This window comes from Danio rerio, chromosome 1 (assembly GCF_052040795.2).
Source record: "Danio rerio strain M-AB ecotype USA chromosome 1, GRCz13ab, whole genome shotgun sequence".
NCBI lineage: Eukaryota > Metazoa > Chordata > Actinopteri > Cypriniformes > Danionidae > Danio > Danio rerio.
The window spans coordinates 15698877-15725380 of NC_141021.1; the positions used below are offsets into that span (position 1 = coordinate 15698877).

General features: G+C 33.2%; 1 protein-coding gene and 1 non-coding gene across 2 annotated transcripts; one reads left to right on the forward strand and one right to left on the reverse strand.

Annotated features, from left to right (window-relative positions):
* Positions 1 to 3972: 3972 nt before the first annotated feature.
* slc34a2aas (solute carrier family 34 member 2a antisense) lies at positions 3973 to 26347 on the reverse strand. Its single transcript, NR_002876.2, has 6 exons — positions 26257 to 26347; positions 25746 to 25900; positions 24320 to 24398; positions 13791 to 14205; positions 10870 to 11035; positions 3973 to 4437 (listed from the first exon to the last, which is right to left on the reverse strand).
* slc34a2a (solute carrier family 34 member 2a) lies at positions 4357 to 14812 on the forward strand. The gene is given in 13 exon segments (NM_131624.1): positions 4357 to 4601; positions 6297 to 6360; positions 6588 to 6698; positions 7287 to 7415; positions 7674 to 7817; positions 8157 to 8268; positions 10099 to 10294; positions 10512 to 10607; positions 10694 to 10778; positions 10898 to 11065; positions 11360 to 11476; positions 13576 to 13700; positions 13797 to 14812. Coding segments are annotated over 12 exon segments (1896 nt in total). The 5' UTR covers positions 4357 to 4601; positions 6297 to 6299; the 3' UTR covers positions 14349 to 14812.
* Positions 26348 to 26504: the final 157 nt, after the last annotated feature.

Here is a 26504-nt window from a genome sequence, read left to right on the forward strand (position 1 = left end):
GGGTCACCCCAGTGGAATGAACCGCCAACTATTCCAGCATATGTTTTTAGTAGACCCTTTCAGGCACATCCCACTACTGAGAAACATCCATAAACTTTTTTTCTTTCTCTTTCTTTCTTTCTTTCTTTCTTTCTTTCTTTCTTTCTTTCTTTCTTTCTTTCTTTCTTTCTTTCTTTCTTTCTTTCGCTCGCTCGCTCACTCACACAAAAACACACACATAGATACAGCCAATTTAGTAATCCAATTCATTTAAATCACATCTCTTTGTATTGTGAGGGAAACTGAAGCACAATACAAATCTCAAATTTGTTCTTAATTGCGTTGTGTTTTGGGTTGATGAAAGGGTTTATAAAACTAGCCTATACAGTAAAATGCATAAATGGAATAAAATATGCTGTTATTTTACAGATTTATTTCATTAGTGTGTATGAACCATAAACAGTTATTATAAAAATCTAAACAGTTATAAACCATATTAAACAGTTATTAACAATGTTAAACAGAGGAAGTGTAATTTTCAGGTTGAAAATGTATGATTTTTAAAAGTTCTAAATTGTTTTTTTCACAAAATAACAATAAAAATAGTTTTTTTCCTTTTAAGAAACAAACATGTCTTTTAAGAACTGTTTACTGGAAGCTGGAAGGTGATACACAGTAAAGCACGTAGAGTGCTGAGCAAAGCACTACAAATAAATGTAAGAGATATGTTGATTTGTCATGGTTATTCTACAATATAACTGCAAAAACTTAAAATGCCTTTTAAATAAACAATATTGCTCAGTGGAACAATTTATGTTGAACTTTCTATGCATCAAAGAACTGTCAATAAAAATCAACAAAAGTATTCAGCAGCACAACCCTTTTTAAAATAATAAGACATCCGAATATACTGTAGAATGATTTCTGAATGATGCTGTAAATCAGGGGTGTTCAAACTCGGTCCTGGAGGGCCGGTTTTAGAAGAGGAGAAAACTGAAGTGACATCAGCTGGTGGCTCCATTTGTCTAAACTGTGAAAATCCTTTAATCAGTGTATAATCGATAAGCTCCAAACAGAACTGTATTACCTACTGTTCCCTGTCAGGTCACAGAGTCGGTCTGTCTGTGCATAGGCTACTATTTTTAGAGTAATCGATATGTCTGTCTATGCTTATAAGAACGACTAAAAATATTAAGCAAATATTTGTTTTGATTTCAAATGTTTAATACATTTATTCTATAATTTCAGCTTATGTTCTAAACACTATTTAGACTTAATTTAACTACTTGCAACCACTTAACTAAAAAATGTTTTCAATGTATTTAAAGCTAAAGATACTGTACGTTTCACAACATTTACTGTTTTATGTATTAAATTTAGACTATTTAGACTTAGTTTAAACTTTTAAAACTTTATTAAATTATTTTTTTTAAATAAAATAGTAACCATTACCTTTGATATGCAGTGTAAAAATGCTGGGTTGTTGTAACAACGATGGGCTATTTTTTCAATTAATTGAAATTAAATTTTATCCCAATGGATGAGTTTGCCTATTTGACCCAAGGTTTTGGTAACAATAAAATTATGGAGTGTAGCTTAAAACTATGTAAAAAACAGTGAAAGCAATAATTTAGTCAATTATTGTTTTTAATTTGAATAATTGTCATGTATGTAAATACAACATATTTAAACATTTGATATAATTCTGATTTGCTGCTCTATTATGATTATTATTGGTCTTGAATAACAGCATTTGTTACATTACAATATCGGTTTCAATAAAAACACGAAGCAGCACAGCTCAGCACGTCAGAAATATATATTAAGAAGTGAATATCTGCACATTAAAATGATCTCTGAAGGCTTATGTGACACTGAGGACTGGAGTAAGGATGATGAAAATACAGTTTTGCCATCACAGGAATAAAGTACAATTCTACATATGATCAAATCAGTTTACTACATATTTTAAGGTAAGTGGTTGCAAACTGTTTATTTGGGCTGAATTTAAACAAACTAATTGAATTTAGTAATGTTCAACTTAATTTGTTTGTTTAAATAAATCAGCCCAAATAAATTGTTTGCAACCACCTACCTTAAAATAAATTTGTAAATCCAAAATATGTTTTTTTCAGTGTTATTTAAAGCTGAAATTACTGTATATTTCACAATATTTACTGTTTTATGTGTATTACATTTTACAATCAGCCATGTTTTATTTTGAATCAGTAATGGGAGTGTATTAGTATGCAAAAAGTTAACAACTAAATATGTTTCATATGATTCTTCCAAAAATAGGAGTTATTTTCAGTTATCCCAACTAAATGAACACTTAACAGCAGAGCAGTGCTAACTCAAGCAGTGCTTTTAAACCAGCAGAGAGCAGTGCAGTTTCACTCTTCAGAGCTTTACTGACAGGCCAAAACTAGAAACACATCGGCAGGACAAACTGGCATTCTGCATTACTAGACTAAGATAAGATTAAATTTACAAGTTAATTATATTCTACTCGTGACTCTTAATAGCTAATATAGAAATGGGGAATTTGTTTTGTTTTTGGACGGGTCATTTTTGAAGGTTATTTCTCTGTGTTTGAAGTGAGAATTGGCTTCTGCATCCTCACATCTACAATCGGGTTTGGGAAATGGATGGATGAGTGGAAGTTTCCACCATGTTCATATTCATGATCTCATTCATTCAGAGAGGAATGGTCATGTGATGCAGTGGGATGTGGGGTCAGTAGGGATGATCATGCATTGATCAGTGCCCTACATACACACACACACACACACACACACACACACACACACACACACACACACACACACACATTAGTTGTGTCCTCATACTCTCCTTAGAACCAGCAGTTTATTGAGCTTTTTTCAGAAATCTTATCATTTATAGCCCTAAAATTGGTCAAAGAAGGGCACAAATAATTGGATAGTTTAAAAAAAAAAACAAGGACTTTTCTATAATTTTTTTGTACATAATGGAAATAGGTTGATGGAAAGTTTATAAAATGACTGTACAATGCATAATTGGAATAACATTTGCTGTTGTTTTACAGATTTATTTTATTGTGTAAAATATAGATTGTATTTTTAAAAGCATCCATTTTGGGGAGAAACGCCCTTTTGATGTTATGGAAGAGTAACAGGAGCTGAATTATTTAGACAAATTTTTTGTAACTGTAAATTTGAAATTAAAATGAAAGTTTTTATATTTTAAATTGTAAAAAATGTGTATAAAATGAAGTATTTTTGCTTTTGCTTTATACAAATTGTGGCAATAAATCAAGAAATCAAGAACACAAATGCTTTTAAAATCCAAATCCTCTAAAGGATTGTTAATCTGCATTAATAATGGCAACCGGAGCCAGGAACACTTCCCTGAAGACATTACAATTTGAACGGCATCTTCGCTTATGTTAGTCTGTTTTTTTCATTATCCCCAGGTCTCCATAATCCTAGACCAGGCCGTATCCTGAGCAGATGCTGTGGCAGTCATGGAGGGGTGGAGAGCATGAGACTGACTCCTGAAAGACCACAGTGACAGACGAGTCTCCGCATTGATGTCATGGACCAGCATGTACACCTGCTGATGAACTACTCATACCTGCAGCTTCTCCATGATGGACGTCCAGTGTTCACGAGCCCCCGGTACTGTAGAAGTTTGGCCAGAGGAGAAATGGTTGTTCCCAACTGAGCCTCTCTCAAGGTTCTTTTCACAATCTACAATGTAAAAGCACAGAGAAAAAAAGATGAATTTAACTGCAATATAGTGGGTGTGGAATTTTCTATTATAAAAATCATTTTTTGTTAATTTTAAATCAAATTTTTAACAAAAAATGTTAATTAGATTAATTAGATGTGTTACTTTTCATTTTTCTTTTAAATATGATATTTTCATCACACATAAATTGGTAATGTATATCAAAAATAATTTGTGTGTTTGTGTGTGTGTGTGTGTGTATATAACAAAATATACAAATATACATACACACACATTTTAATAAAGCCACATTAAACAGTATTTGATCTAAAACAGAAATACAGTATATATGTAACTTACAGTAATAAAGGCCATACTGTGTATTACCATCATAACTACTAATAAGGACTTTTATATATATATTTTACCTTTTAAAATCCACTTTATCTGATGCCACAGCGGACACTTTGAACCATGCACAGCACACACACACACATGCGCATGCACACACGCAGACACACACACACACACACACACACACACACACACACAGACAAACTTCCTGTCGCACAGTGTTATCAGTCCCGTGGTAAACCTTGGAACAGGGGAATCCTGGATGATCTGCGGAGGGCTATAAATGCCTGTGACCCAACAGAGGCCGGACTGAGCCACTCTGAAGAACAGCACAGCTGAGTCTGGATCTGAACGTGGTCTCCATCAGCACCAGTGCTTCTGCTCAGGCCAGGACTGAAGGAAACAGAAGTGCATAGAGTTCAGGAAAGACTGTTGGAGGAGAGATACGCTTCAGACTGTAGATAAGTCACTGAACTGAAAAGCAGGTGAAACGTAGAGTGAACAGAAGTGTTGCACGTGAAATTCAGAAGGGCAGAAGCAACTTGACTACATCTCAGGTAAGTACATAAATTCTAATAATAAAAAAAATAAAGTTCTGTTTCTGTGTTAGGCATTATTTAAATACATATAAACACACAGATACAGCTAAGATACTAATTTAGAGATCTTGATTTATCCAGAGGTATTCTTTGTTATAATTCTATGTTAATAAAATATCAATTTTGTCTTGTTCTGCAAACTATGGCTGACAGTTTAACCGCATTTTTATCATTTCTTTTTGCATAAAATAGCCCAAAACCGACATGTTTAAAATATATTCTTTTTTTTACCATTTTCAGATAATAAAAAACTATTACATTTATTATTTATTAAAAATTACATATTTTAAAAAAATTGAGAAATGTTATCAGACCTTTATAGAATAAAGCAAATATTAAGATTTTACTAAACTTAATCCAGTATAAAACCTAATAAATTCATTAAATCAAAAGAAATTTAAGTGGTTTTATTATGTTTTCATAGGAAAAAAAGTATTGTTTACAGCATTGCTTACTTTAATTCTTCCTGGCCATTTTTTATCCTTCTTTAAAGCCAAAACATTCAAAAAATGAAATTCCTTTGTACTATTTACAGATTTTTATTAGTCATCAGATTAAAAAAAAAAAAGTAAACACATGGCCGCATACAGTAAGATGAACCATGGAGTAATTCACATTTTGTTCACCGAACCACTGTGGAAATTATTTGGCACAGAGCAGAAATCAATACACCAACAAACCATGCGAGTTTAATCCAAAGAGGAAACTCTGACTGTTGTGAAGCTCTCCCTGTCGTGTTCATTCATGTACTACAAAATCGAAGTACGACAATATGTGAAAGTTCAAGTTTATAATTTTATTATTTGTCTTATTATGTATTTAACTGAAATACAGAAATTCTTTACCTACATCTGACTAAACAGTATATATATATATATATATATATATATATATATATATATATATATATATATATATATATATATATATATATATATATAAACACACACACACACGCACACACACACACTTTAACAGAGCAAGGAAATTTTCACTGTATGTCGGATAATATTTATTTGCTTATTTGCTTTTTTCGGCTAGAATAAAAGCAGTTTTTAATTTTTTAAAAACTATTTTTTTTTAAATATTTTAAGGTTTTTTAAGGTTTTTCGAAGATTTTTCAATAGTCTACAAAACAAACCATCATTAAACAATAACTTGCCTAATTACCCTAACCTGCCTAGTTAACCTAATGAACCTAGTTAGGTCTTTAAATGTCACTTTAAGCTGTATAGAAGTGTCTTGAAAAATATCTAGTCAAATAAAAATAAATAAGTTATTAGAAATGAGTAATTAAACTATTATGTTTAGAAATGTGTAGAATTTTTTTCCTCTCCGTTAAACAAAAACTGGGTAAAAAAAAATTAACAGGAGGCTAATAATTCGGGGGGGCTAATATTTCTGACATCAACTGTGTGTGTGTGTGTGTGTGTGTGTGTGTGTGTGTGTGTGTGTGTGTGTGTGTGTGTGTGTGTGTGTGTGTGTGTGTGTGTTTTATCTTTATACCTGACTGCAGTATCGCCGTGAACATCAGGAAATGATAATATTTTTAGTACATTTGTTAAGATGCCGCAAGCAATTACACATCATTCTGCCCATAAAACTGAAAAGACCTCAATAAAACTGACAAACTGAAAAATTTGTCTTTCACAGACAATGGCACCACGTCCAAAGCATGAGCATGAATCTGACGAAAAACAACCAGAAACACTTGACGGTATGTATGAATATGTGAATATATGGTTCCCCCACCATATAAGCAACTTTGAAAGTATCCTACTAGTCTTAATATTCTACTAATAATATATGAAGAGTCTAAGAGAGAATTTAACTTGCAAATTACTTATAGTCAAAAGAATATCTGAAAAGCACCATTAAAATAAAAGTGCAAGCACTGTTTGTGCATAGAGTGCTTTAAAATCTAAATGAAAGCTGTTCTCTCAGGTGCCAGAAAGAAGTCTCTGTCTATGGCTCCGGCTGTTTCTACAGCGGCTCTGATTGAGGATGATCCCTGGGAAATGATGGAGCTGCAGGACACCGGGGTGAAATGGGCAGGTAGGGTGGACATTTGTTTATAAGGCTGGCAGTGATATTCTTTCAGTCAACCTTAATAATTACTAGTTTTACAGCATATACAAATGTATTTATTCTATTCTGTACTGTATCAGCCTCTAAATGATTAACATGATCAAAACCTGCTTGGTTAAAAAAACTTTTGTGCTCATTTAAAAATAAATTACATTTATATATTTTTTTACATGCATTCAGCCTTCTGTTTGCTTTTGATAAATGCATTTCACCAAATAAAAGTCCCCATTTTAGTGCACACTGATGACATTTTTTTCTATATTTAAAATAAGTTGTTTTTGGCCTTAAAATAACAAACAAAAAGGTTTTCAGGCATGTTTCTAATAATTAATCTACAGTGCTCTGCATAATTGAGTACACCCCATTTTGAAAAAGATTTTTTTTTCAATGTTTCAGTGAATATAGGCAATGTATTTTGGTGCATTTAAACAGAACAGAACTCAACAAAGCAACACAGTACTACTATACATTTCAGAAGTGTGAAGAAATCAACATTCAGTGGAACAACCATGATTTTTATCGTATTTGTTTTTTTTCTGTCTGATATTTGTTTAGATCTGGACACTAAAAAGAAGGTCCTGAGAGTTTTTACTACAGCAGCAAAACTGATCATGCTGCTTGGTTTGCTCTACATGTTTGTTTGCTCTCTGGACGTCCTAAGCTCAGCTTTCCAGCTTGTTGGAGGTATACATTAAAATTACAAATACACAAGAATATAGTTACCAAGATTTTTAGGTTGAGTAAAACATGCTCTTCACTACAAGACTCATACTGGTGATATCTTTTAGAGTACATTATCAATACATGTTTTTGTGGTTCTTCAAATTAGTGTACAAAATTTACAAATATGTTGTAATCATGTATTTTTATAATTGTTAAAGATTTGCTGTACACACTTTCCTGGATTATGCCTTAAAATTGGGTGTTTTTTTTTTTTTTCAGGAAAAGCAGCAGGGGACATTTTCCAGGAAAATAAGGTGCTCTCAAATCCTTTGGCAGGCCTGGTAATCGGGATGCTGGTCACTCTGCTAGTCCAGAGCTCCAGCACATCCTCATCTATTGTGGTCAGCATGGTCTCTTCTGGAAGTGAGTATCAGATGATATTATTTGATACAATAAAATTGATTATTAGAAGATTATGAGTATTAAAAAAATATTGAATGTGTAAATTTGAAATTGTATTCTAATAACTAATTATGACATATGCAGTATTTAATATTGATTTATATTTGTAAATGTCTTTGAGATTTAAACTTGTATTTTACTTGAGCATATTACTTTAAAGCACAATGTGTGAACAATACTGAACTTATTTGATGAATCTCATTATTAAGTAAAGCATCGTCTAATCGAATGTCAGAACAAGTAAAATGGAAGTAAATTGTGAAATGTGAATACTAATTAACAGAAACTACTCTTCAACAGTGCTGGAGGTCGCAACTGCTGTTCCCATCATTATGGGCACAAACATCGGCACATCCGTCACCAACACTCTTGTAGCCATTACACAAGTTGGGGACAGGAACAAGTTCCGTAGGTAAGATATGAACAAACAATCTTATAGGAAAATTAACAGAGCATATTTATTTCTCAATTGTTGATCATGTAATGCTTTAGATCAGGGCTGCTCAACCCGGTTCCTGGAGATCTACCTTCCTGCAAAGCTCAGCTCCCACTCTGATCAAACACACCTGAACCAATTAATTAGGACCTGAACAGCACTTCATAATTACAGGCAGGTGTGTTTGAAATGGGTAGCAACTGAAACCTGCATGAAGGAAATTCTCTAGGAACAGGGTTGAGCACCCCTGCTTTAGATCATAGGTGTCAAACTGGAATCCTGGAGGGCCACAGCTCTGCACAGTTTTGCTCCAACCCTAATCAAACACAGCTGATCCAATTAATCAAGGTGTTCAGGACTACCATCGACTATTAAACAAGTGTGATTTGGAGGTGATTGAAGCTAAGCTATGCAGAGCTCTGGCTCTCAAGAAATTGAGTTTGAGATCATCGCTTTAGAGGATTCAGAATATACACTCAAATATTATGTTTGCAGCTTGTTCAAACTACTTATTTCAAGTGAACTGAAACAAAGCAATTTTTGAGATTTTTTGGGGTCAACTTAATTGTTTCATGTTTAATTCACTAACATTTGTTAAGTTAACTTATCCAATTGATGTTGGGACAACAAAAATTTATTTTCCTATGTATTGTCCAATTTATTTATTTTTTGCTTGTTTGCTACAAGGATCATATCTGGGAAATCAAGTCAGTTCATTTGCAAAAGTTTGCAAAGTTCACAGATATTCATTATATATATATATATATATATATATATATATATATATATATATATATATATATATATATATATATATATATATATTATACTTTATTTAAAGTTTTTTACATTTTAAAAAATAATAATAAACATTACATACACTGCATAGATACATAATTAATGAAAATTATGAAAACAAAGAGGAAAAAAGAAATGGAAAAGGAAAAAAAGAGTACCATTATGTTTGAAAAATGGTCAAATTGAATATTTCCTTAATTTGCTCAATAATGTTCCTATAACAAAAAAACAAACACAAAGCCATTAATAAAGAACTGGGCATTTTAAATGGAAAGAACAACCAGAAATAACAATTTTATAGCTTATAGTTTAATTCATAAGTTAAAGCAGGGCTGCTCAAACGGTTTCTTAAAAAGTGCCAAAAACCAAATATCTTTGAGAGCCGTTGGCCAAAGATAATTATACCAAACTGTATTACATTAAGTTGTCATGTGTCATTTCATATCTTATTTCATAACATTTCAAAATAAATTGAAAACATTCATTTAAATTGTTTTATCTAATGCAGTATAGCTTTTAAAGTGATAACTTATTGCAATAAAAACATTGACAAGCTCAATGCTGAATACATTAGTCAAGCAGAATCTGCCCTTGACTTGATTAGCTCACCAAATTCTCTGCATTGTCACAGCATGTACATTTAAATAAAATCTTATTAATTTACACCGTTTAATCGAAACATTTAATTTCAGTTAGCTTTTAACAATAAAAGAAACAAAAATGTACGTAACATTTTAATGGAAAATCTCTAAACCCTCCCTATCATTCTCCCTCTCTTCTCAGATGGGATGGCGGGCCAAATAAAAAGTTATTTTGGGCCAACTTTTGCCCACGGGCCCTAGTTTAAACAACTGACTTAGACTTAGCGTCAAAGAGCAAATGACTGGGGAATTATTCTGTCATAATTGAGCGAAAACTTAATTTCATAGAATCATACAATACTGTAATCATTAAGTATGTAGATATTAATTATATTTAATTGGGATATGATTATTTTTTTGTGTGCAGGGCATTTGCAGGAGCCACTGTGCATGATTTCTTTAACTGGCTCTCAGTCCTGGTGCTGCTGCCTCTGGAAGTGGCCTCGGGTTACCTGGTCAAGGTTACGAGCCTCATCGTGAAATCGTTTAACATAGAGAGTGGAGAAAATGCACCAGCTCTCCTAAATGTTATCACCGATCCGCTCACCCACTCAATCATTCAGGTATGTAAGAGTGTATTTGTTCTGTCGGTATGTTGAAAGCAGGTAGAATCATTAATAACAGAGCAAGAATGTGAATTACCCCATGCAACTTATATTGCCCCTATGTACAGTACAAAGTTACAAGGGTTGCGGTTCAGAAAGGTTAATAATAGTAAACTATTCGTGAGATTAGACAAATAAATATGCATAATTCGCATATTAATGTTTTATCTTTCAGCTGGACGAGACTGTGATAAGCGGCATTGCGGTTGGCGATCCCGAAGCCAGAAATAAATCTCTTATCAAGGTCTGGTGCCACACAGCCTCAAACACGGTAATGATCGGAATTAAACAGAATAAAAAAAGTCATTATTTTGTGTCAAAACCTCATTCTCATTTTTCTGTTGTGTCATTTTATAGACTCTCCAGAATGTGACCACAACAAACTGCACTGATCTTTGTTGGGAATTGAAGAATGTTACAGAAATTATAAATATTAAAAAATGTGAGTTTAAAAATGACTTCTCTACCGATGATATTAACACTGATAATCGTCTAAATGTAAAATGAGTACAGTGCTCAAACAAGACACTCACTCTTTTACGTTATTCTCTATTCACACAGGCAGTCACATTTTCGTGAACACGAGCCTTTCGGACCTGGCGGTGGGTCTGATTCTGCTGGCGGGTTCTCTGCTCATTCTGTGCACTTGCCTCATTTGTATTGTGAAGCTGCTGAATTCGATGCTCAAGGGACAGGTTGCTGTTGTGATCAAGAAGATAGTGAACACAGGTCAGCATTATTGAGATACTTTAGAGTCAAATAGATATGAAACGATACAGTTTGCATAATTAAAATGCATTTAAATTTATGAAAACAATAGCTAATAGAGTGAAATATGTCCAAACGCAACCACTGACTTGAAAATAAATTAGTATAATAAATTGTTAAAAATTATTAGTAAAAATAATTAGTTTTCACTCTGCAGTACACTAAATAGTGTTGAAACAGACCAGCATTTTTTCCAGAGTGTGATTTTTAGATGAATACAGATGTTTTTCAATGATGTTTTCTTTGTTTGTACAGATTTCCCTTTTCCATTTGCTTGGCTGACTGGATATATTGCAATTCTGGTTGGTGCGGGAATGACTTTTATTGTCCAGAGCAGTTCCGTCTTCACATCGGCTATAACTCCTCTTGTTGGTGAGGACAACCATCTATCTATTATTTGTCTTTTATAAAGGTATTGTGATCCAATGAATAGTTATGGATCAATATATCAGTCAAATGACTAATGATATGATGTACAGTTGAAGTCAGAATTATTAGCCCCCTCCTGTTTATTTTTTCCCCAATTTCTGTTTAACGGAGAGCAGATTTTTTCAACACATTTCTAAACATAATAGTTTTAGAAACTCAATATAAATACTTATATAATAACTCAATAAAAATAGTTTTATTTTATCTGTGTCATGATGACAGTAAATAAAATTTGACTAGATATTTTTCAAGACACTTTTATACAGCTTAAAGTGACTTTTAAAGGCTTAACTAGGTTAATTGGGATAACTAGGCAGGTTAGGGTGATTAGGCAAGTTATTTTATAACGATGATTTGTTCTGTAGACAGTTGAAAAAAAAATCTAGCTTAAAGAGGCTAATAATTTTGTCTTTAAAATGGTGTTTAAATAAATTAAAAACTGCTTTTATTCTAGCCGAAATAAAACAAATAAGATCATCTCCAGAAGTAAAAACATTATCAGACATACTGTGAAAATTCCATTGCTCTGTTAAACATCATTTGGGAAATTCTGATTCTAATTCTGACTTCAACTGTATCTGATTTACTTAAAAAAAAGATTTTTAAGTTCAATTATGCACTCCTGCTAAAGCACATATTCTCATTTACTCACCGAAACACACTGTACAATTGCCTTGCCGAATGCAACAACAAAGCAGAAGTTGAAGTTGGATTTTTGTTTTACCTATTGTTTATTTTTATATACTAGTGCATTTTTCATATTATATACTGCAGATGCATTTCTGAGCTAATTGAAATGTAACAGGTTCTGTCATTTAAGCACAAAATACCTTAACATTGACAAACCAATGAATATTCCACTAAATCGAATTGAATTTAAACTTTAACAAAGAATTAGTTTGAAGTTTCAACAATAAAATGACCGATCAATATTCCACTAAATCGAACACAACTGATACCATATCAATAAACATTGCGAAATCCTCAAGTCAACCTCTTTAAACAATCAATAAAGTAAAGCTTATTATTAAACATCTAAATCAAAGTGGTTTTGATTTTTGATAATTAGAGTTGACAGTATGCAATATCAGTGGACTTTAGAACAAGAATAAAGAGAAAAAACTGTTTATGTCACTCTGTAGTAATTGTGTTATTTTATTTTTTCTCCTGTTGTTTATTTTTTTAAATACTAAAGTGCATTTTTCATATTATATACTGCAGTTGAATTTTTAAGCTCATTAAAATTAAACTGGCTCTGTAAATTAAGCAAAAAAAATTTATATTGACAAATCAATCAATATTTCACTGAATTGAAACTTTAAGAATTAGCTTGAAGTATCAACAATATATTGATCGATCAATATTCCACTAAATAATAGAATTGATACCATATCACAGCATTTTTTGAAGTATCAACAAATATCAAATTGTTGGCTGAAAGCAACAATATTATATTGTATCATGATGAGACATCTGGTTTCGATATATTGATCCATATTCCACTAAATCGAATAGAATGTTTTTAATAAAAACATAAGGCAATAGCGACACAATGTTTCTCCAAAAAAAAAGCTAAATTTTTACTTACCCTGCTTTTTTGGTTGGATTTGGTTTTTCAAATCTTCTGTTACTTAGTTTGTTAATAGAAGACTAAGTCCATGGAATAAGAAATAAAGATAATCATATTAAACTTTAGATAGTTCCTCACATAATAAAATATTTCCAGAGGACTGCGAATGTTATGAATCTCTATGAATGTTTTCTAAAACCCCAAATGTCCTAAATTAAAAGAATTGCATGAAAAGATAAAGTCAAAAATCCCGGAATGACATGAGATCAAGACTAAAAAGAGCATTGATCTTGATTTTAAACCTGAGACCTATCACCCCCCCCCCCCCCCCTTTAGACAATAGTTCATTTATTTTGCTTATTACCTTTTTATTATTAACTATTCCTGATTTCTAACATGATTAACAACCCTGAAACAAACTAGTAAAGCCTGTCAGTAAGGAGTTAACATTTGCATTTTTTTCTGATCACAGGTATAGGTGTTATAAGTATTGAAAGGGCATATCCTCTATCCCTGGGATCCAATATTGGAACAACTACTACTGCAATATTAGCCGCCATGGCTAGTCCTGGTGAAACACTGGGAAACTCATTACAGGTTAGCATGACATCTGAATAAATACATTCAAACATATTCATAATTAACTCCAAATCTCAGTCCATAACGTTTTGTATCTTCTCTACTCACCTATAGATTGCATTGGTTCACCTCTTCTTCAACTTATCCGGGATATTGTTGTGGTACCCAATCCCCATCACACGAATCCCCATCCGACTGGCAAAGGGTCTTGGTGAAACAACAGCCCAGTACCGTTGGTTTGCAGCCTTTTACATCATCGTTTGCTTCTTCGGTTTGCCTCTACTGGTCTTTGGTCTCTCTATGGCCGGCTGGAAGGTACTCGTGGGAGTTCTTGTCCCCATAGCAGTTATTCTGATCTTCGCCATCATTGTCAACATTCTGCAGAAGCACAAACCTCAATGGCTTCCTTCTGCTCTCCGGTCTTGGGATTTCCTTCCTCTATGGGCTCACTCTCTTGATCCATGGGACAGAGTAGTCACTGTCATTGCCGCCCGCTGTTGCTGTTGCTGCAAGTGCTGCAATTCTAAAGAAGAAGATGAGAAGGCGAAACTTGAAAATTTGGCTAATGGAATCGAGATAAATGATAATACGATGACGACTGTTGAAATCATAGAGCCCAAGAAAACAGTGGACAGTTGCGAAATCCTGAAGGCAACATCTTTATAGACTCAAACAAAGCATTATAGGTTATTATTAAACATATCTAAATCAAACTGGCTTTGATTTTTGGTACCCAGAGTTGACAGTATGCAATATCAGTGGACTTTAAATAGTTTTTGTCACTCTGTATTTCTTAAATTAATTTTTTTTTATACAGCAATGCTATTTTTATAGGACATTGTAAATGTTGCAATATATTTAAATATACAATCTTATGTTACACACTGTGAGATCTGGTGATTGTTGTCGTACTTGTTCCAATGTGAAAAGGATACTTGTTTATTTTTAATACCATTCGGAGGATATAAAAGCCAAAGACAAATATATATTCAGATTTAAATAAGACGTCAACCCTGATCTGTGCATTGTTCTTTATTCATGATAATGTTCTTTTATTTATGTCAAATATTTTAACATGTGCCTTTCTATACTGTAAAATATTATTATGATATTAAACAATAATTTCCTGCAGTAAATTGTTGTGTTCAGTTGTTTGTTGCACTTTGTTACTTGTGTTAAAAATGAGATTTGGCATTTACATAATCTAATACTGTAGAAATGTGTTTTATAGTACAGGATAGTCATTAATTTTTTATTCATAGTCATTTGGTTTAGTTCCTTATTTAGGGTCGCCACAGCGGAATGAACCGCAAACTATTCCAGAATATTTGTTTTATGTAGCGGATGCCCTTCCCACCTACTGGGAAACACAGATAATCTTGCATTCACACACACACACTCATACACTACTGCCAATTTTTGTTTAACCCAATTTACTTATAGCACATGTCTTTGGACTGTGGGGGAATCAGGAACACCTGGAGGAAACCCACGCCAACATGGGGAAATCATGCAAACTCCACACAGAAACACCAACTGGTCCAAGTACAGGATAGTATATAAATAATTTAATATATTAAATATGGAAATAGTCACCTTAAAGATGACACTATATATAAAGAAGGGGCTGAACAATGTTTTAAATTACTTTAAAAATCATTGAGTTTCATTAGAACTTTAAGAACACACTCAGACATCAGTCCAGAACTGCAATGTAAGCATTCAACAGCATTCAACATTTGGTTGTAGCTTAGTTATTATCCGCACTTTACAATGTACCTTAACAAGGAAAGTTGTGTGTAATGTTAGGTAAATATATGGGATAACAATAAGTTTACAGTTAGGTTTAAGATTGTAAACAAGTTAAATATTAGTATAAATAACCGGCAGTTCTGAAACAACAGACCAGTATCCCCTTCATTATTTGCAAAAAAAACAGCAACCTTCACAGCGACAATCTAGCTTCAAAAACAGACATTCTGAGACTCGCAAGAGTAGCTACCTTGTTCTGCCTGTCCTCTGCTTTTGACACAGTATAACTGATAACAGCATTTCAGGAACTGCTCTTCAAGTCTTGCTAAGTCCAGGGGGTGCAGTCTCTAATATGCCACAGGTAATGGTGTGCCCCTAGGCTCAATGTTTTGATCACTTCTCTTCTTAATTCCTTTTAGTGGACTAAACACCTAAGAAGAAGAAAATTTAATTCAAGGTGAAATGCAATTGAATCCAGTCTTGTCTCACTGTATTTTTACACTGTAAAACCCAACAGTCAACTTTAGCAAATTAAATGAGTGTAGTTAACTCAAAATTCTACTCATTTGAAAAGAGTTTTGAACTCAATGTTGAAGGTAATGAGTTAATTAAATATCTCATTATTTCAACTTAAATAGAGTAAGTTCACAGTACTCATATAGATTAGTTTGTTAACTCAAATGGTTCGTTGCAATCGGTTTCCTAAAACGGTTTGAGTTGCCTTAACTCATTGGGTTTTACAGTACTCAGTTGGTTTGAGTTCTCTTCATTTATGGGGTCTTACTGTGCTCATATTGCTTCATTTACTCAAATTAAGTTCACAGAACTCATTAGGATAAGATTTTAAACTTAAAAGGTTTGTTGCAATCGGTTTTCTCAACTAATCTGAGTTACCTTAACCTTTTAGGTTTTACATTTTTACATATTTTTAATAACCCTTTCAGTAATGTCTATATAAAAACCCACCCCAAAATCCAAATTTTCCTTCAGCTTAGTCCCTTTATTTATCAGGTGTCGCCACAGCAGAATGAACCGCCAACTTATCCAGCATATGTTTTATACAGTGGATACTCTTCTAGTTGCAACCCAGTACAGGAAAACACTTATACACTCTAATTCACACACACTTATACACTACGGCCAATTTAATTAATTTATTTCACCTAATAGTTTTTGGACTGTAGGGGTAACCGGAGCACCTGGAGGAAACCCACGTCAACGTGAGGAGAACATCCACACTGAATTGCCAACTGACCCAGCCAGGGCTCGAACCAGCAACCTTCTTGCTGTGAGGCGAACCACTAAGGCACCATGTTACCCCACATGTCAAAAAATAAAATAAATAAAAGTTTAGTCTTGTGTGTTTTACAATATTAACGTAGGTTATAGGAAATGTCTGTGAAAATCTGATGTGAAAAGCAAGTAGTAAACTAGTAATTTTCAGTTTTACTATTTGTTTCTTTATGTTCATCATAACAATAACACTCGCCAAATACACTATTGACTGCATTATCCAAACATGATTTCATTTATTAATGTACTTTGCCCAGACACTCACGAATCAATCATGCACAAACATTACAGCGCAGAGATGACAGATTTTGGGGTTTCTGCCACCAGATTGGAAACTGAAAACTAGTTCATCAATTAAAGTTGATCAATTAAAATTGAAACAAACAAAACATCGCCCCTTCTTTTCTTCACCCCTCATTTGCTGAATTTTGCGGTTAAAATTTTCCTCAATATTATCTTTTCCTCCATAGTTAATGATTCTTCTTCGCAGAGCCTCATTATCAGCCGCATCTCCCCTGTTCTTGCATGTTATCGGACAAACTCATGATATATCTGGAACTTTATGGTCAGTGGGTAGATTTGAGCCCTTTAAATCTGGCTTCGTCTGTCTCTGTACTTGCTTTATCTTGTATCAACCTGTTTATGGCACTCCGCTAAAGGGCTTTTTCAGAAAGAAAATAAAATGGAGGTTGTTACAGTTATGAATTGGTGATAAGTGGAATAAAGAAGAGTGAGGAGAGGATGAAGATGACACAGCTTTGCGCTTTTTTTGTCCATATCTTTATGGCTGCACATGTTGACCTGAGGTGATGTCTCTGTCAGCAATATTTATAGAGATTACCAGGTACCTTTTCTCAATAATAAAAGATCATTAATGATTAAATATGACTCTAGATGTGAACTTATTGTAAATGACTTAACTCCTGTGAAATAGCAATGATTTAATTAAATATGTTAATTATATTTTAATACCATTCTTAATGCTGCATTTAAATAAATAATTATTTAAGTGAACATTGAATTAAAAACCATCACACTTTACCTAAATGGATTAAAAACCATAAAACAGTATTGTCTGAGAAAACAAAAGTTGTTTATCCTGTTGCAGTTGATTATGATTGCTAGTGGGTTACATGCAGTGTTTTTCCAGAGCCACTTTCTGCAGTTAATGCATTTCTAAATGTAATTATTGTCTATGTTTCATGCCCTACAATCAATTTTATTATTTTTTAAAAACTGACTTAATTATTTAATGAATGTAATAAATCTTTTAGGTTGCCTGACATCTATTAATATGCATTCATAAAATTGGTTATGCATTAAGGAAAAATGAGTCAGTGGCTTGCATAAAGCACCTGTGATACAGGATTGTAAAAACGTCAAGCAGACTTGACGTAATACAATGCTACTTAAAAAAAAAAAACATCTTCAGCAAATATGAATGCAGAAAAGTGTTGCTGCAAAAAAGGTAACTTCAATTTGTTAAAATAAACAAATCCTGTGAGATTTTACTCATTTTTTTTAAATTTCCCAAGTCATTTTTTTTACAGAACAAGAACATTTTCATAGTATGCCTTAATCATTTTTCTTATTTCTTTAAGTTTGGCTAAAATAAAAGCAGTTATTTATTATTTAAAAATCATTTCTAAGATTAATATTATACCCCCTTGAGAAATATGTTTTATTGGCTAAAGAGCAAACCTCTGTTGTTCAATAACTTGTATAATTAACATAGCTTGCCTAGTTGGAAAAAAGATGGAAAAAAAAATTGAAATTAGGTATAAAAATTATCTTGTTCTTCTTTCCATCATAAACAGCATGGGAAATAATTTTAAAATAATTAAAATTTCACAAGAGGGCTAATAATTTTGCTAAAATGTTTTAAAGTAAACATACCAATCAATGGTCACCAAACAAATATATTTATACATGCATAAATATTTAAAAATTACCTTCCAAATCTTTTGATATTATTAATTAATACATTACCTTTCCCATTTCCTTTTTTTCCATTAACTTCTTTTGTTTCATTACTTTATTATATTTTAATGACAATAACAATGCAAAAAAATATAATTTTCTATAGGCTAGTGAAAACAGATTTTTAAGAATATATGTATTTATAAAAACATTATATGAAAGAAATTATTATTATGTTGGTTCTTTTTAGTAAGTCAGAAACATACTATGCAACCAGTGCTGTGTGATTCACCAGAAAATAAAAAAACGGTTACTTCAACTTGCTTTCAAAATACACTCTAGTCAACACTTATTCAACAGGTCAATTTCTCCTTTCTGAAACTGCATAGAAATCCTATCTACCACAAATTCAAGTTTCCTATCATGTGTTTTATTCTCATTAGTTTAAAAGAACAAGTGACTAACTCTCCTTACTCTCTAATCTTCAGATAAAAAACTGTCACTGTACACCAAATCACACACATATTGATGGAAATACAGGCATGACAGAAAACTAAAAATATTTTGAAATGCTGTGTTCATTGCATCTATTTTATTATTTGTTGTTGTTTTACATGCATTTTCAAGATTTATCATGTATTAACCCATTCAGCTAATAAATGTTGTCAGGGCACTGCTATAATTTCACATTTAAATAAACAAACACAACAAATAAAAGTACCAAATTCAAAAAACATTCGGTTTGATTTTTATCACGTGAAATCCTAAACAAGTCTAAAAGATATTATAAAATCAACATGGTAAAAGAAAAACAGCTATTAATAAGTAAAAAAATTACTTATCCTATTATTGATAATACAATTACACTTAGGGCCCTATCATACACCTGGCGCAATGCGGCGCAAGGCCCAACGCAATTGTTGTTTACTAGTTTCAGCTCAGCGCAGGAGTCATTTTGAAGTTTTCCACCACGCTGTTTAAATAGCAAATGCATTTGTGCTCATATTTGCGCCTATAGGCATTCTGGTCTAAAAAAGGAAGCATGTTGAGGTGCATTGCTGGCACGTTCTATTTTGAGAAACTATAATAGACAGTTCAATACATCAGATTGAAGCTGGTCTATTGTCCAGTGCAGAGTGCGTTAGTTGTGCGCCTGGCTTACACATTGCATAATACACACAGTATGTACAGCAATACGCAAATATCTTTACAAATGAAAAATAATTAAAGGAATAAAATATTACAAAAATTATTATTTTCTAGCCTACATAAATATAAAAACCATGCTTTTATGCCTTCTTCATCACGGGGGGGGGGAGGCTTTTTCAGTTTATTCATAACAATTTGGTTTTGTATAATGTTATTATTAGTAGTAATATTTATTTTTATATGCATATTTATATTTGTTTTCTCAAAAACAAGCTTAGATTTGTCCACCTGTCGGGTTTTAGACCATATGGGGCACAGCATGTGTATTTGGATATAACTCAGATTTTTGACCATTTGCGCTTAACAAACAAAATGTATGTAGGCTAATGGATATCTGTGCCTACAACACGTTTCCCTGTCCACGAGAGTGAAAACGAAAGTAAAGAATGCGGAGGCTCATCTCTCATTCTCGCCTGTAGATTCTCTGTTTAACTGTTTCCTCGCTAGTGAAGGTTTCCACTTACAAAGTCGGCATGTAAATAGCAAATACGCTATGGCGCGGCGCAACTGGCTCTTAAAGGGTTACACACCTATAACTCATTTAGAGAATAAGCTCAACCCTGTTAGATCATGCGCCATGTAGCAAAGTAGACTTTTCCGTCCTTAAAATAGCAAAAGTGGATTCTGACACGCACCTAATGCGTTTGCGTCCTGCGCTTTGGACTTAACTTTTATTTCAATTTCTTGATGTACTTCCAACTGAAACTGAATATAAGGGAGCAGGGCTTTCTTTTTACAAATCATTCCCTCTTATCAAAATGGAAAGAGGGCCGTGGCTGAGAATATTGAGGCTGAAACCATCAAACTGACATCAACAGAGAAGGACCAACACGACAAACACGACAAACATTTACTTGCATAGATTAAATGTCCACCTTAACAATAGCAAAGGGCTCTACCAAAATAAACATTGTAAGACTTAATTTCAAACAGTCTTAAAATATGTATTTTTTTTATTGCCATTGCAAAGCATGGTTCTTTGCTTTTTAGCTGTAATAAAGAAGTTATCACCTAAAAGAGTATATTGTTACAAGACAAAGATTCCAATAATTTGGTGTTTAGAACCACTTTTCTTCCCAATTGCTCTTGATTATATAATTCGAATCGTAAATTATTATTATCATTGAGATGACAATAACAGTTTTTATAGCCTTTAAATTCTTATCACTGCTTGTTTACATCTACTCCTTGGAATCTTGGGAATATCATGATAAGATTGCGATAAATAAAATTCTACATCTGGTTCCATCTCTAATTAGGGCCCTTGATATTGTCCTAAGCTTACCCCACTGTTTAAAACAATTGAATCTGGCTGCCAACATTCCAGTAACCTAAATCAAATATATAGCAAAACCAAAAAAATTGAGTAATAAAAAGTGCTGCAAAATCAAATGTCTTAATAGCAATAGTCTTCCAACATTTATTTTATATTGGTGCTGCTCTGTCTGATTCGGACAAAATGTTTTATGAGTTACATTTTTAGGCTGGTCATGTCAGCAGTCTAACAGTGATCATCGATGTCAAAATGACTAAGATGACCAATCAGATCAAAAAAGGTGGAGCTTTACTGTTCACAAAATATCAAAAATAAATTGTAAGTGGAGCTTCGATCTTTTACGAGGAAAAGCTGTCAGATAAGATAAAGGTAAGATAAACAGCTAAAAAATTCATATTTGACAATTGTTTAGGGACAGAAAACAACTACAGGACTTTCTTCTCATCATTTTAAAATGAAGAATCGGCCCCTTTTGGTCCCTTTTATACTTGTGATTCAGTTATTCTTTGCACCCCTTCTTGATCTCTCCTTTCTATTGATTCTCTTACCCTTCTCCAGCAGCCTCAATGCAGATTAGAAACTTATAGGTCAGAAGAATTATTCTAGAAATACTGAAAGTGCATTATAAATAAGATGAATTATTATTATCTGTACAACTCATGCAATTCATAACTGAATGTGATGAGAGAAAACATTTGTGATCCTGTAATTTTACATTGCATTTGGCAACAAATCTACATTACATTCTGTGTTTAATTCTATATTAAAACTGAATTTTATGTTAAACTATATATTTTTCCTTTTATGTCAGAAATAATTACAATATTAAGTAAAAATTGTGATATATGTAGATATTTTGTGAATTTCCTACTGTAAATGCATCAAAACTTAATTTTTGACTAGCAGCATGCATTGCTGAGAACTTTTTTGAGGTGATTTTCTTAGTGTTTTGATGTTTTTGAACCCTCAGATTATAAATTTTCAAATAGTTTGTTTTTCTCAGCCAAAATGATCATATCCAAGCAAGCCACACATCAACAGAAAGCTTATTTGTTCAGCATTCAGGTAATATATCTATATAAAAAAAACTAGCACTTATAACTGATTCTGTGGTCTATGGTCACATATGTTTAACAGATTACATATTGACTCAAATCATTTTTAAAGACAATTATTAAAACAAAAAACTGAATGTAGCCCTTAAATATATATTTATTTATTTACATTTAACCTTTTTAATGATACTGATGTTTTAGAGTGATCTGTATTTTTACTTGAATCCTCAATACTAGCGAGACAGATTACCTGAGCTATTTTACAGCTTTGTAATATTGAATCTTAAATAAAAACTCAATTATTATGAATTTTCAATATCTACGTATAATGGGATTAGTGCTATGTAAAGATGCTACCTGTTCAGATATAAAATAATGTTGAGCTATAGAACACGGCGTGATAGATAATTAGAAGACAATAAAAAGGTAATGTATGAACGATCCGAGAGATAGTGTCCCAAGAATAAACCAGAACTGACTGTCCTAGATATCTATTAAACCTTTGATCTTGTAAGATAATTAGTCATTTTTACAACTTGAGGGTTAAATGCCAACAAAAGTTATTAAGCTACAGTTCAATGAAATAAAACTCTTAATCAAATATCACTAAACTGTTTTCAATAAAAGATTGTATGTCTTATAAATATGTTGTTATGTATGTTAGTTCAATGAAATTAGGTTAGGTGGATGGAGCCATAAATAAATTGCTCTCAAACATTTTATGAACGTGCTACAAAATCTAGGACGAAATATATAAGCAATATTAGGGAGTCATTTAGCTGGCACAATGTTTTTTATACTGTACATACTGTACAAGTCATTCTGAGGATAAGAGTCTGGTTCGAGAGATCAATAATGATGATGTCTTGCTCCTTGTGCAGATAAAAAAAAATGATAACAAACTTTGGTTATTGGAGCCCCACACTGAATCTGCACCCACAGAAACCCATAGATACGAGCCATCATTCAAACTACTTATTTAAATGTGTGTAAAGGTATTTATTCAGATTTTTTAGATGGATTTCAGTAATTTCATTTCATTTTCTTTTAGGCTTAGTCTCTTTATTATTCTGGGTTTTCCACAGCGGAATGAACCGCCAACTTATTCAGCATATGTTTTACGCAGCAGATGCCCTTCCAGCTGCAAACTCATACACACTCATTCGCACAAACATACACTATGGACAATTTGGCTTATCCAATTCACCAATATCGCATGTCTTTGGGCTTGTGGAGGAAACCTGAGGAACCCACGCAAACACGGGGAGAACATGCAAACTCCACACAGAAATGCCAACTGACCCGGCAGAGCATGAAACCAGCGACCTTCTTGCTGTGAGGCGTCAGTACAACCTACTGCGCCACCGCGTCGCCAGATTTCAGTAATATTATTGAATAATATGCAGATTTTTTGATCATTTAAGTACAATTCAATTGATAAAGTAATATTTTCTGTCTTTTAGTGAATGTATTATTCAAGACTTACTGTAATTTTGTTTGCCGAACAAGTGCATTTGCATTGTAAACCTTAAAAGTTGCCAAAGTTGTTATTTTTACATTTTAATTTTAATATTATCAAAATTATTATGCATAAATCTGCATTTTTTTTTCCTCTTACACAGAAATAGCAAAAAAAAATCCTCAGATTCTGTCTTTCCTTTAATGCTTATGAAACAATATTTGAAGAGTTTAAATGCAAAAACCCCTGAATCCCGTTTGATATTTTCATCTAAAATGAGCATTTTTCTCCAACTCCTATGTGCAAACTCAGTGATTTAACTTTTATAGTGACAAATAAGTTATTTTCAGTGTGTTTGAAGTGAAAAAACCGAACATAAACATAGTAGGCTGACAAAAATGCTAATTTTAAGGGAGAATTTCAGATGGCATTTCGAGGTTTTTGCATCTGAACTCTTTATTTTAACAGTTGTACTGACTATATGCTGTCAATTACAATAAAAGAGCATAAAGTAATTATATCCATTGAGTAACTAACAAGTGTTTGAAGAAGGCGTTTGTATTAGTATATAACAGATGCGTTGCTAATAAAACCACTTCTGTATGAACCTATGTGTGGCATTTCTACTATATGGAAAAATTATGGGAATATTTTGAATTGTTTTGTCTCTCACCTTAACCATCTTCTTGGTCCACCCAGGAGTCCCAGCACACTGCAGAATAAATATGACCTCAGTGAAGCAACACTGCCATCTGGTGAAAAGACAGAGTTTAGTTGATATGACAGATCTATTTCATTACTTAAGACCTTAAACCATTAATTTACTCATTCATTTTTTTTTCTGCATAGTCCCTTTATTAATCTGGGGTCGTCACAGTAGAATGAACCGCCAACTGATCTAGTACATGTTTTACGCAGTGAATGCACTTCCAGCTGCAACCCAGTAGAGGGAAACATCGATGTACCCTCATGCACTATGGCCAATTTAGTTTATTCAATTCACCTATAGCGCATGTCCCCCCCCCCACCCCCCTCCCCCCCCCCCAACTTATACAGCATATGTTTTACGCAGCGCATGCCCTTCCAGCTGCCACACATCTCTGGGAAACATCCATACACACTCATTCACACACATACACTACAGACAATTTAGCCTTCTCAATTTGTGATTGAAGTTATATGAATAAATAATGTTTTACAAAAACAGATTAGGCAGTATGAGAGATTTTCTAAACATTAAAAAATACTTTTTTTAAAAATGAAAATCATTTCATTTTAAAATATGCAGAAGACACTGTAATTGTAAGCCTCCTCCAAGAAGATGAAAATAGTCGTGGTCCCATAGTAGATTATATTGTTCAGTGGTGTGAGGAGTCTAGTCTAAAACATTAAGCAACAGAAACTAAGGATATGATTATAGCTTTTATAAGGAATCATACAGCAGCTGAGGTGATTAATATTAAGGGTCAAAAAGTAGAATGGGTGGATAACTACAAACATTTGGGTACCATTATTGACCGATCTTTAAACTTTGAAGCAAACTGTGATGCTGTGTGCAAGAAGGGGCATTAGCCCCAATATTGTCACAGGAAACTTTCACATTTTCACATTGGCCCCAATTTGCTTACTCTTTTTTTATCGTTCTTTTATTGGGTCTATTCTATCCCTCGCACTGGTGGCATGGTTTGGAGGTCCGTCTCTCAAAAACAGGAATAGACTGAGCCAGGTTGTCGGGTGGTCTAGCAGGTTGATTGGTGAATCACAGCTGAGCACTGAATCCCTGGCCTGTATAATAGACAGCTTTTACGCATTGCCCAGAACATTAGTAGCTGTAGCTCTTATCCTGTCTGAGAAGTTTATCCTGCTCCCTTCAGGTTGAAGGTTTCAGATGCTTTTTAGTAGGACAAAATGGTTCAGGAATAGCTTTGTCCCATCATGTATTGTCACTCTGAATAAATTGTAATCTTTTATAGGGTACTTTGTACGTGTATATGTGGGTATGTGTGTGATTTAATTGTATCGATTGCCAAACTTTGCTGCAAAAAGAATCTACCTACAGACACTAATAAAGTCAACTAACTAAATTTCTATTTTTTTACCTTAAAACAGGCTTTATCCTGAAGGAATGGTCGCATATGGATGATTTATCTGAGATTGAAGGAGGGTCTATATAAGAATATGTAGTAATATCATCACTCTAGCTCATTCCTGAATGGAGGAGTCTTGTTGCAACCGTCCGTCCCCACTCTCCCTACTACAAATACACAGACAGAAAATAAGGTTAAAGTTTTAAAAAATAAAACATATACCTCTGTAAAAATCTTCAGAATACAGCTATTAATAGAACTGAAGTTTGGTGTAAGTGTTGTTGAAGTGGATATTTGCGGCTAAGTGCAGAAAAATTTGAGAATACGGCCTTAAAAATACTGTATGTGAATAAACAAATTAGCAAAAGAAAGATAATTTTTAGGATGTTTTCTATGCATTTAGACTGAAATAACACGTGTTGGGTCAAAAATAGTATTATGCAATATTTTGCCTCAAAGAGGAAAACACGTTAGTAACAATATTATAACACTATTAACTTTCACAGACTCTTAATTACAACACCCTTTTGATCTGCTCCACGTCAGATCTCCATTTCCTGGTGTCGGTCCTCAGTCCTCGGGTTTCCTTCCTTCCAGAAATGTTTTTCTCACGGCCCGCGCTTTAAAGGTGCGGTCTGTCGTGAGAACTTTCACACGCGTTTGGCTGGCAGCCGTCCGCGACTCACTCTCGCGATAACACGACACTCGCTCTCATCCGCTCCTATTACATTCGATTGCGAGTTCTCGCGTGACTTCAGAACTTTCTCACGC